The following is a 13,324-nucleotide window of genomic DNA, read 5'->3' as shown; positions in this document are numbered from 1 at the left end:
AGTGTCAGCCTCAGATAAAGGTTCAGAATTATAAACAAATGGTCCAAATTATATTCTCAAAAATTCTTATCACAAAGTAACTAAAATTACACCTATGCAAGAATTCTTATCTGATTTGATTTCAACAACAAAATAAAGTTACACAAACTATACATGACGAGAAAAAATACAGTTATGTTTACATAACAATATGTAAAATAAAATAATTGGTATCCAAATCAAGTATATACTGTCAGTCTACAAGAAAATGGCTTAAATGTTGAAAATGTCTGTTGTAATGTATCTGATACAAAAATGAATTTCAGATTTTTCCTGTAATACAAATATGCTGTTTTTCAAACTACTTTAATAAATAGTGCATATACAATAGTCTGTATATCACAAATTACGAGTCTGTTACCTAAATGTGCATTAATTGATAAAGGAAACCATGATTTTATCCTGCATATCCTGTGTTTGCTGACATGAACTGCAAGATTTCTTCTTAATCCTTTTACAAAAAAAAAAGAGGGCATTTTAACTTAGGCATACTCAGTAAATGTTGAGAGTTACTAAATTACATATCCTCTGTGTGCTAGACATATCAGCATAGTAGACATCTGAGAGTCTATTTAACAGAGTCTGTAGAGGAAGGTGGAGTGAGAATTGTATCTTCCATTCTGTAATCTTTTCTAGGATGAAAGTGAGGACTTCGTGTATATCGAGGTTTCAGACTCACAGATGAAGGATGTGAAAAATTTCTTCTCACAGAATGTAACCTTGGTTCCTAAAAAGAGAAAAATACTGTTGTCTTTTCTCTGTATATTTAAAGAGGGTGTTTTGTTTATTATACTAAACATGTAGCGGGAATGATACAATTTAAGATATAAATGTACCACCTGTCTGAACACAGGTGAGCATTTCTAATTTGGAGGATAAGGACCTTAGGTAGCTGCATGACTTACACATGTGGATAGCCCCATTGGAGTCAATGGTACATGCAATGGGACTACTCACATGCTTAAACACATGCATACGTCTTTGCAGGATCAGGGCTTTAATGTATTTGAGTGTTTCATTAACAAGCAGACAACAGAAGAAAAATACTTCGTAAATCTCCTATTTTTTGCTCTTACAGCATAATTTCATGGTTCAAATACTGTTCTTATAATGTATGTAAATACTGAACCCTCAGCCTCTTGCAGGGCTCCCTCAAATCACTTAGGTTTCACAAACTATGAATGCAGAATTTCCATGGATACCAAATGTGAGTTCCATGCGCAATTTTAGATACAAGGCTAGATCTTCAACCGGTATATATCATCATAGCGTCATTGACTTCCATGGAGTGACATGATTTACACCAACTGAAGATATGTCCCACAACCTGGCCTAAGTATCCTTACCACATCACACGGACACTATCTGTTTAAAAATAAAATGAATACATTTAAATGTATTCATATCTAACAGTTTTCATGCCAAACCACTTTACAAACTCACAAGGATCTCAACTGCAGTGCAACTGTAACAGCATGCAGCAAGACTGAACAAGGGTAGTGAAAAATACCATATGGTAGTGAAAAATACCATATTCAATTGAAACTGTAAGGGGAAATGTAAGTAAGCACAATATTATCATCTAAATTGCAATTTTAGCCACAATACTAGGATTTAAACATCCATACTTGTGTTCAGTGCCATGGGATACTTAATGATCAAAAGTATTCAGTACTTTGATTTACAGCTCTTCCAAACCCTAAAATGTCTACTAGCATAGCTTTGTCCTTTGTCCCTGCCAGTGTGCTGGGGTATCATAATTCAGTGGACTGACTCAGAGGGAAGAGTTGCACCAACACCATTCCCACAGCACCCATGTTCTTGGAGGTCTCTCACCCAACCGTGACTCAGCATGACAATACTTAGCTTTCAGCCCATAATAGATTAAACCAGGGGTTCTCAAGCTGGGGGCTGGGACCCCTCAGGGGGTCGTGAGGTTATTACATGGGCGGTCATATCAACCTCCACCCCAAACCCACTTTGCCTCCAGCATTTAAAATGGTGTTAAATATATATAAAAAAGTATTTTTAATTTATAAGGGGGGGTCGCACTCAAGAGGCTTGCTATGTGAAAGGGGTCACCAGTAAAAAGTTTGAGAGCCACTGGATTAAACATTGGGGGCAAGTCCCTCAAGTTATACTGATGCAAAGCTGATATTAGATGCACTGCACTGTGTAATTAAGAATAGAATTTACACTCTTATTATTATATTTCTATTATACTTGTATGGTATACTATTTTACTTCTTGATCAAGTATGATACAACAAGCATATAGTAATAATAAAAACATATTAGGGCTGTTAAGTGATTAAAAAAGATAATCACGATTAATTGTGTGATTAATCACATTGTTAAACAATAATAGCATATCATTTATTTAAATATTAGTGGATGTTTCCTACATTTTCAAATATATTGATTTGAATTACAACACAATACAAAGTCAACAGTGCTCGCTTTTTATTTATTTTTTATTACAAGTATTTGCATTGTAAACAACAAAAGAAATATTCTTTTTCAATTCACCTAATACAAGTACTGTAGTGCAATCTGTATCATGAAAGTTGAACTTACAAATGTAGAATTATGTACAAAAATAACTGCATTCAAAAATAAAACAATATAAAATTTTAGAGCCTGCAAGTCCACTCAGTCCTCCTACTTGTTCTGCCAATCGCTCAGACAAACAAGTTTGGTTTGCAGGAGATAATGCTGCCCTCCTCTTATTTACAATGTCACCAGAAAGTGAGAAAAGACGGTTACTCACCTTTGTAACTGTTGTTCTTCGAGATGTGTTGCTCATAGCCATTCCAGTTAGGTGCGCGCGCTGCGCGTGCACGTCTGCCGGAAACTTTTTACCCTAGCAACTCCAGTGGGCCGGCAGGTCGCTCCCTAGAGTGGCGCCACCATGACACCAGATATATACCCCTGCCGGCCCGCCTGCTCCTCAGTTCCTTCTTGCTGGCTACTCCGACAGTGGGGAAGGAGGGCGGGTGTGGAATGGATATGAGCAACACATCTCGAAGAACAACAGTTACAAAGGTGAATAACCATCTTTTCTTCTTCGAGTGCTTGCTCATATCCATTCCAGTTAGGTGACTCCCAAGCCTTACCTAGGCGGTGGGGTCGGAGTGAGAGGTCGCGGCCTGGAGCACTGCAGATCCAAAAGCAGCATCATCTCTGGACTGCTGGACCAGGGCATAATGCAAAGCAAATGTATGAACAGATGACCAGGTCGCTGCCCTACAGATTTCTTGAATGGGCACTCGGGCGAGGAAGGCCAGCGAGGATGCCTGTGCTCTGGTAGAGTGAGCAGTCACACGGCCCGACGGAAGTTGGGCCAAGTCGTAGCAGGTCCTGATGCAGGACGTAACCCATGACGATAACCTCTGAGAGGAGATCGGCAGCCCCTTGACCCTGTCCGCTACTGCCACGAATAACTGAGGGGACCTGCGGAAGGGTTTTGTCCTGTCCATGTAAAAGGCTAGCGCCCGTCGGACATCTAGCGAGTGGAGCTGCTGCTCCCTGCGGGACGAATGGGGCTTAGGGAAGAAAACTGGGAGGAAAATCTCTTGGTTGACATGGAAAGCTGAGACCACCTTGGGAAGAAAGGCAGGGTGCAGCCTCAGCTGTACCTTATCCTTGTGGAAGACCGTATACGGTGGGTCCACCGTGAGGGCCCTCAGCTCTGACACTCTTCTAGCTGAGGTAATGGCCACAAGGAAGGCGGTTTTCCATGAGAGGTAAAGTAGGGAGCAGGTAGCTAATGGCTCGAAAGGAGGGGCCATGAGCCGGGACAGGACCAGGTTGAGGTCCCATGAGGGGGCCGGAGGGCGAATTTGGGGATAGAGCCTCTCCAGCCCCTTCAGGAATCTCGCCACCATGGGGTGAGAGAAAACAGAACAGCCGTCCACGCCAGGATGAAAAGCGGAGATGGCAGCGAGGTGAACTCGTAGGGACGACAATGACAGCCCCTGGGTCTTAAGGGACCAGACGTAGTCCAGAAGAGTGGTGATGGGAACCTCCATAGAGCGAAGAGCTTTCTCTGCACACCAGCAGGAGAAGCGCTTCCACTTGGCTGTATAAGTCGCTCTGGTGGAAGGCTTTCTGCTGCCCAAGAGAACCTGGCGGACCGGGGTGGAGCACCGCAACTCAGAGTCAGTCAACCATGGAGGAGCCAAGCCGTGAGGTGGAGCGACGGAAGGTCTGGGTGACGGAGCCTGCCGTGGTTCTACGTGATGAGATCCCGATGAAGAGGTAGGGTAACTGGGTTGGTCACTAAGAGGTCCAACAACACGGGGTACCAGTGCTGTCTGGCCCATGCCGGAGCTATGAGAATCAATTGGGCTTTGTCCCTGCGCACCTTGATTAGAACTCTGTGAATCAGGGGAATGGGCGGGAAAGCATAATGGAGGTGTGTTGTCCAAGGGATCAGGAATGCATCCGCGAGAGACCCGGGCTCCCGACCCTGGAAGGAGCAGAATGTTCGACACTTCCTGTTCACCCGGGATGCAAAGAGGTCTATCCGGGGACGACCCCACCTCTGGAAGAGTGAGAGGGCGACGTCCGGACGGAGGGACCACTCGTGTGAGAGGAAGGATCTGCTCAGCCGATCCGCTAGGGTATTCCGCACTCCGGGAAGGTAAGAGGCGGAAAGGTGAATAGAATGGGCTATGCAGAACTCCCAGAGACATATCGCCTCCAGACAGAGGGGAGAGGACCTGGTGCTGCCCTGCTTGTTGATGTAGAACATGGTCGTCGTGTTGTCGGTGAACACCGCAACACAACGACCGTGGAGGAGATGGACAAATGCTTGACAAGCAAGGCGGACCGCTCTCAACTCCCGTACATTGATGTGGAGGTTGATCTCTTGCGGGGTCCACAAGCCCTGAGTTCTCTGAGTGCCGCAGTGAGCTCCCCAGCCCAGGTCGGAAGCGTCCGTGGTTAGGGATGCGGAAGGCTGGGGCAGATGGAACGGGAGCCCCGCACAGACCACGGATCGGTCCAGCCACCAGTGTAGAGAGTCCAGCACCGCCTGAGGGATGGTGACGACTGTATCCAATGACCGTCTGGTCGGTCGATATTGGGTAATCAGCCATGTTTGAAGGGGCCTCATGCGAAGACAGGCGTGCGCTGTTACAAACGTGCAGGCCGCCATGTGGCCTAATAGGGCCAGACACGTTCGGATTGAGGTCAGCGGGGCCGCTCGCAACTGGAGAATAATGTCTGACAATGACCGGAACCTGGGCAGGGGTAACAAGGCCCTGGCGAGGGCAGAGTCTAGAACAGCTCCGATAAACTCTATCCGCTGCGTGGGGAGTAGAGTGGACTTGTCGGCATTGATTATGAGGCCCAAGGCAGCAAAGAGGGTGCTGATCCTGGCGACATGATCTCTGACCTGTTGCTCCGACGTACCCCAGATCAGCCAGTCGTCCAGGTAGGGGAAGACGTGGATATGGCAGCGTCGGAGGTGAGCGACTACTGCCATACATTTTGTAAATACTCGTGGGGCCGTAGAGAGGCCAAATGGGAGGACCGCAAATTGATAGCGCTGGCGGTCGGCCACAAAGCGGAGGAAACACCTGTGATGGGGGGCGATAGAAATGTGAAAATAGGCGTCCTGCATATCAAGGGCGGCGTACCAGTCTCTGGGATCCAGGGACGGGATGATAGTTCAAAGGGACACCATGCAGAACTTCAACTTCACGATGTACTTGTTGAGTTCCCGCAGGTCGAGGATGGGCCTGAGACTGCCCTTGGATTTGGGGATCAGGAAATAGCGGGAGTAAAACCCCTTGCCCTTCTCGTTCTCTGGAACCGCCTCTATGGCTCCTTTGGCCAGGAGCGTGTGCACTTCCTGACGGAGGAATTGCTCGTGAGAGGGGTCCCTGAAGAGGGACGGGGAAGGAGGGTGGGAGGGCGGGGGTGAGGAAAACTGCAGGCGATAACCGTCCTGTATCGTGCGTAGGACCCAGCGGTCCGATGTTATTTGGGACCACGCCGGGAGGAAAAAGGAAAGGCGGTTGGAAAACTGCGGGAAAGGATCCGTAGGGGAAACTAGTACTGCGCCCTCGGGCGCACTTTCAAAATGAAGGCTTAGGCCCTGGGGGGGCCTTAGTGGAGCCCTGGCTTTGTCCCGCTTGACCTCCCGACTGCCTGCGGCGGTTGTTCCTGCCCCGGCGTCGCGAGGGGTCCTGTCTCGGGCGGAACGGGAGGTATGGACGCCGCTGCTGCTGCTGGTTATGTTGTCTGAAGGGCCTGCGCTGGGTCGCCGGAGTATGCATTCCGAGCGACTTTATGATGACCCTGTTATCTTTTAGGTCCTTCAGCCTAGGGTCAGTCTTGTCCGAGAACAGGCCCTGGCCTTCGAAGGGGAGGTCCTGGATCGTGTGCTGGAGCTCCGGCGGAAGGCCGGAGACCTGCAGCCACGAGATGCGCCGCATCGTGAGCCCGGAAGCCAGGGTTCGCGCGGCCAAGTCAGCGGCATCAAGGGAGGCCTGGAGTGATGTTCTCGCCACCTTCTTGCCCTCGTCCAGGATGGTGGAAAACTCCTGGCGTGCGTCCTGTGGCAAGAGTTCCGCAAACTTCTCCGTCGCTACCCAGGTGTTAAAGGAGTAGCGGCTGAGGAGGGCCTGCTGGTTGGATACACGGAGCTGCAGAGCCCCTGCTGAATAGACCTTGTGGCCCAAAAGGTCCATGCGCCTGACCTCCTTTGACTTAGGCACCGGGGCCTCCTGTCCGTGGCGCTCCCTGTCGTTCACCGACTGGACCACCAATGAGCAGGGAGTCGGGTGAACGTACAAATATTCATACCCTTTAGATGGGGCCATGTATTTCCGCTCCACCCCCCAAGCGATCGGGGGAATGGAGGCCGGTGACTGCCAGATGTTATTGGCATTATTTTGTATAGTCTTTATGAAAGGCAAGGCAACCCTGGTTGGCGCATCGGCTGCCAGGATGCTCACCACTGGGTCCTCCACTTCCTCTACCTCCTCCGCCTGTAGGTTTAGGTTTTGAGCCACTTGGCGGAGGAGATCCTGGTGTGCCCTTAAATCCAATGGCGGGGGGCTGGAGGATGAGGTACCGGCCACCGCCTCATCCGGGGATGAAGATGAGGAGATTCCGGGCAACAGAGTATCTACGGGGGGTTGTGAAAGGGGCTGCACCTCGGTATCCTGAGGGAGCTCCGGGTCCCGGGAAGTGTCCTCCGTTTGCGGAGAGAGGGGTGGCCTGGACACCGTAGCCTCCGGTGGTCTATGCTCCGCCAATGGACGGGGGGTGATGTGTTGAGGACCTTGTGTCTGGGCGTATGCCCACGGGGTCCAGAACCCCCACTGTGGATGTCCTCGATCTTGCTCCGGGAAGCGGTTTTCGTGCCTGTCAAGTGTCTTGTCATAGGCACTATCATCGAGGGAGGAGACGGAGGGCTCCGTAGCAGGCCAGGGAGGCGCTGAGCTGGAATGGTACAGCGCCGCCAGTGCCACGACTGATGTTCCCCTCGGTGCCGAGGCTTGGTGCCGTGACTCATACCGGGACCGAGAGCGGCGTGATGACCTGCGCCGAGATCTCGACCTAGAGCGGGAGCGATGTCGATGCCTAGAGCGGGATCGCGACCCTCTGGAGACCCGGTGCCGAGACGGCAATGGAGACCGGGACCTACCACCAGCGCGGTGCCAGGAGGTCGACCGGGTTTGGGACCTGCCACCGGTTCGGTGCCGGAAGGTCGACCACGGTGCCGAACGCTGAGGCGAACGACTCCTGGAGGCTCGGTGCCGATGGTGTGATGAAGCCGATCGGGACCGGCCAGATGGTGATTGGTGCCGGAAGTACGACCGGCACCGTCTGGGCGATCGGTGCCGGGACTCCGAGCGATGCCCCGAGTGTGAGCGGTCGCGCCTTTGGGGTGATCGGCGTCGGGACGCGGGAGAGGACGGACGAAGCATCGGCTTGCCCTTGGATATGATGCGTCCCATGGGTGGCGGCTGTGGTTGAGTTGGCTCCGTGAGAGCAATCAAGTCCCGAGCCGAGGCGAAAGTCTCCGGCGTTGACGGGACCCTTAGCTCGACCCCTGATCGTATTGGGGAGCTAGGAGGAGCTGGACTCGACGGACCCTCCGGGCCCGGAGTCAACAGTCTGCAGGCAGTGCCACGGCTAAGGTAGGAGCCGGGCGGTCCACTCGGGCCTGCCTGGGTGTGGAGACAGACGTTGAGGGACGTAGGTGTGTCCCCGGTGTCGGAGATGGTCGGTGCCAGGGAGTCTTGCCGGTGCCGGCGCGGTCCGGTGCCGGAGCCGAAGCGGTGGACTGCGCTGCTGGTGCCGGAGAGAGAGCCGCTTCCATGAGGAGAGCGCGGAGACGTTGGTCTCTCTCCTTTTTAGTGCGCGGCTTAAAGGCCTTACAAATGTGGCACTTGTCACTAATGTGCGATTCCCCCAGGCACTTCAGGCACGCCTCGTGGGGGTCGCTTGTAGGCATCGGCTTCTTGCAAGTCGAGCACTGTTTAAACCCTGGCGAGCCAGGCATGGGCCCGGTGCCGGGTGCCGGGGAGGGCAACAGCCAACCCACAGGCAACGTTCAATAACTATTTACAAAAACTTAACTAACTACAACTATACTGAAAAGGTAACTATAACTAACTGAGGAAAAAAAAAAGTTTTAGAAGCTAAACGACGAGGAGAGCTAGGGACGTGGAGGTCAGCGAACCGCACTCCACAGTTCCAGCGACCGACACAGCGGTAAGAAGGAACTGAGGAGCAGGCGGGCCGGCAGGGGTATATATCTGGTGTCATGGTGGCGCCACTCTAGGGGGCGACCTGCCGGCCCACTGGAGTTGCTAGGGTAAAAAGTTTCCGGCAGACGTGCACGCGCAACGCGCACACCTAACTGGAATGGATATGAGCAAGCACTCGAAGAAGAACAGGCATTCTCATGGCACTGTTGTAGCTGGAATCGCAAGATATTTATGTGCCAGATAGGCTAGACATTCATATGTCCCTTCATTCTTCAACCACCATTCCAGAGGACGTGTTCATGCTGATGATGGGTTCCACTTGATAACAATCCAAAGCAGTGTGGACCAATGCATATTCATTTTCATTATCAGAGTCAGAAGCCACTAGAAGGTTGATTTTCTTTTTTGGTGGCTCAGGTTTTGTAGTTTCTGTATTGGAATGTTGCTCTCTTAAGACTTCTGAAAGCATGCTCCACACCTTGTCCCTCTCAGATTTTGGAAGGCACTTTAGATTTTTAACCCTTGGATGGAGTGCTGTTGCTATCTTTAGAAATCTCACATTGGTACCTTCTTTGTGTTTTGTGAAATCTGCAGTGAGTGTTCTTAAAATGAACAATATGTGCTGGGTCATCATCCGAGACTGCTATAACATTAAATATATGGCAGAATGCGGGTAAAACAGAGCAGGGACCATACAATTCTCCCCCAAAGAGTTCAGTCACAAATTTAATTAATGCATTATTTTTTTAACGAGCATCAGCAGCATTGAAGCATGTCCTCTGGAATGGTGTCTGAAGCATGAAGGGGCACATGAATGTTTAGCGTATCTGGCACGTAAATATCTTGTGATGCTTGCTACAACAGTGCCATGCAAATGCCTGTTCTCACTTTCTGGTGACATTGTAAATAAGAGGGCAGCATTATCTCCTGTGAATGTAAATAAACTTGTCTGTCTTAGCAACTGGCTGAACTAGAAGTAGGACTTAGTGGATGTAGGCTCAGAAGTTTTAAATTGTTTTGTTTTTATGTGCAGTTATGTAACAAAAAAAATCTACATCTATAAGTTGCACTTTCACGACAAGACTGTACTACAGTATTTGTATGAGGTGAACTGAAAAATAATTTATTTTTACAGTGCAGATATTTGTAATAAAATAATATACACTTTGATTTCAATTACAACACAAATCAATATATATGAAAATGTAGAAAAACAGCCATAATATTTAATAAATTTCAATTGGTATTCTATTAACAGTGCGATTAAAACTGCGATTAATTATTTTGAGTTAATCGTGTAAGTTAACAGCGATTAATGACAGCCCTAAAACATACATGTTGTTTTTGATGCTGTAGTGCTTCCATAGCTCTCAAAGTACTTTATAAGGCTGGCTGATCATTAGCTCCATTTGACCTACAGAATAACCAAAGCACAGAGTCATATATGAATGGCTATACTGGGTCAGACCAATGATTCATCTGTACCAATATCCTATGTTCTGACCATGGCCAGTGCCAGATGCTTCAGAGGAAATGTATAGAACAGGACAATGTTGAGTGATCCAGCTTCTGAAATCCAGTCCCAGCTTTTGGCAGTTGAAGATTTAGGGATACCTGGAGCATCGGGTTGCATCCCTGACCATTCTGGCTAATAGTCATTGGTGGACCTATTTTCCTTGAACTTATCTAATTCTCTTTTGAGCTTGGTTATACTTCTGGCCTTTATATATGGAGATATACCTATCTCATAGAACTGGAAGGGACCCTGAAAGGTCATCAAGTCCAGCCCGCTGCCTTCACTAGCAAAATTTTGCCCCAGACCCTAAGTGGCCCCCTCAAGGATTTAACTCACAACCTTGGGTTTAGCAGGCCAGTGCTCAAACCACTGAGCTATCCCTCCCCCTTCACAACATCCCATGGCAAAAAGTTCCACAGCTTGTGCATTGTGTGATGCGGTATTTCCTTTTTGTTTTAAATCTGCTGCCTGTTAATTTCATTGCGTGACTCCTAGTTCTTGTATTATGAGAAGGGATAAATAACTCTTCCTTATTCACTTTCTCCATACCATTCACAATTGTATAGCTCTTTATCATATCCCTTCTTCATTGTCTCTTTTCTAAAATGAACAGTCCCAGTCTTTTTAATCTCTCCTTGTATGGAAGCTGTTCTGTACTCTTAATTATTTTTGTTGCCTTTTTTTCTGTTCCTTTTCCAATTCTAATATATCTTTTTTGAGGTGGGGCAACCAGAACTGCATACAGTATTTAAGGTGTGGGCATGGGTTTATTCAGTGGCACTATATTTTTCTGTTTTATTATCTACACCTTTCGCAATGATTCCTAGCATTCTGCTAACTTTTTGAGTGCCACTAAACACTGAGCAGATGTTATCAGAGAACTATCCACGATGACTACAAGATCACTTTCTTGTGTGGTAACAGTTGATTTACACCCTATCAGTTTGTATGTATAATTGGGATTATGTTTTCCAGTGTGCATTACTCTGCACTTATCAACATTGAATTTCATCTGCCATTTTGTTGCCCAGTCACCCAGCTTTGTGAAATCTCTTTGTAACAGTTAGCTTTGGACATAACTATTTTGAGTAATTTTGTACTGTCTAACAATTTTGCCACTTCACTGTTGACCCCCTTTTCTAGATCATTTGAGTATGCTGAACAGTGCAGGTCCCAGTATAGATCCTTGGGGGACTCTGCTATTTACCACTTTCCATTGTGAAAACTGACCATTTATTCCTACCCTTTGTTTCCTATCTTTCAACCAGCTACTGATCCATGAGAGGACCTTCCCTCTTATCCCATGATTGCTTACTTTACTTAAGAGTCTTGGTAAGGGACCTTGTCAAAGACTTCTCAATGTCCAAATACACTATCTCGACTGGATCACCCTTGTCAACATGCTTCAAAGACTTCAAACACCCTCAAAGAATTCTAATAGATTGGTAAGGCATGACTCTTCTCCAACATATCATATTTATCTATGTACCTGATAAATCTGTTGTTTACTATAGTTTCAAACAATTTGCCTGGGGTACTGAATTACTTCAGTAATTACTTCAGGTTTACCGCCTGTAAAGACCAGATCACCTCTGGAGCCTTTTTAAAAAATTGGCATTACATTAGCTATCCTCCAGTCATCTGGTACAGCGGATAGTTTAAGTGATGTGTTACATAATACAGTTAGTAGTTCTGCTATTTCATATTTGAGTTCCTTCAAAACGCTTGAGTGAATACCATCTGGTCCTGATAACTTATTACTGCTTAATTTCTCAATTTTGTTCCAAAATCTCCTCTGCTGATACCTCAACCTGGGACAGTTCCTTAGATCTGTTACTAAAAAGAATGGCTCGGGTGTGGAGATCTCCCCCATATCCTCTGAAATGAAGATTGATGCAAAGAATCTCCGCAACGGCTTTGTCTTCTTTGAGTGCTCTGTCAGCACTTTAATTGTCCAGTGGCACCACTGACTGTTTGGCAGGCTTCCTGTTTAGTTGGGATGTGCTCCCCACACTGGCCCTGAAAGAACTGAATTAGGCTGGGGAGGAGGGAAAAATCAGCCAATTAATCTGTAAATGGGGGAGATATAGGCTGAGTGGAGGGTGCTAATTAGAAAGAAGCACACCTGTGAGGGAACAGGTGGGGCTTCTATAAAGACAAGAGGCTGGCAGCAGTGGGAAGTGGCAAGGAGGAAGCCTGCAGTTTCTCTCCCTGAGGTAACAGAACAGGAAGAGGAGATAGGAATCCATAAGGAAGGGTTTACCTAGTAGCTCTAAGAGAGAAGGGTCTGACTAGAAATACTGATGGAGGAGCTTAAAGAAACACAGTAGGAAATAGTCCAGGAAAAAGAGCTGTACGATTGATGAAGTCCCAGACCATAACTGCTCTCTTTAGGGCCCTGGACTGGAACCCAGAGTTGAGGATGGGCCTGGGTTTCCCGACCAACCACTGCAGAGTGGTATTGCTAGAGGCAGTAAATGGGAAGACTGCCTGAGTCACTGCGGGAGTGACTCTGTCAGGGCAGTGGGTTCAAGGACTGCCTGATGCCGCTTGTGCAGAGAGACGTGGAAAGACTCCCCTGAAAGGGGAAATTGTAGAGGACCAAGTCACGAAGCAGCTGTACCATGACTCTGTGAGCAGGAAGAGAGCAGCAACTGGGCAGAATGAATCCCTGGAATCGCCAGGAGGTGTCACCCAGCAGTGAGTAGAGCATCTACATCATTTATGACAAGCAGTCATAAAAATATCCTAAGATTGCACACTGAGTCTAAATTGGGAAAACCACATACATCTTCTGACTCATAGCCCTATAAATAATTCACAAAATTACAGATGCCTTCACTTTAAAATTTCTATTACAGGCATATAGTACACAGATACAAGGACTTCTTTGAAATTAACTATGGATGTAAACAAGATTAAAGTATATTAATGCCATAGATATGACTGAGGGGACATTTTTTCTAAGCACTTGTTTTCAGGTATTGATAACTTTCTGAAAACAATACCCTTTGGGACAGTGGTTCTCAACCAGAGGG

At 47.7% G+C, this 13,324-nt stretch overlaps 1 protein-coding gene across 1 annotated transcript in view; it reads right to left on the bottom strand.

The window, feature by feature from the left end:
• Window positions 1-218: 218 nt before the first annotated feature.
• The window catches only part of BOLL (boule homolog, RNA binding protein), a 102,232-nt gene continuing 89,126 nt past the window's right edge, over window positions 219-13,324 (bottom strand). Inside the window, exon 12 of the mRNA XM_030581065.1 lies at window positions 219-766. Within this exon, the coding sequence (XP_030436925.1) occupies window positions 608-766 (159 nt within the window). The 3' untranslated portion in view covers window positions 219-607. The remainder of the gene's footprint in view (window positions 767-13,324) is intronic.

The sequence above is a fragment of the Gopherus evgoodei genome, chromosome 11, assembly GCF_007399415.2.
Source record: "Gopherus evgoodei ecotype Sinaloan lineage chromosome 11, rGopEvg1_v1.p, whole genome shotgun sequence".
In the NCBI taxonomy this organism is placed as follows: Eukaryota; Metazoa; Chordata; order Testudines; family Testudinidae; genus Gopherus; species Gopherus evgoodei.
Note: the sequence above shows the minus strand (reverse complement) of the source record. Positions and strands in the feature narration are given on the sequence as shown.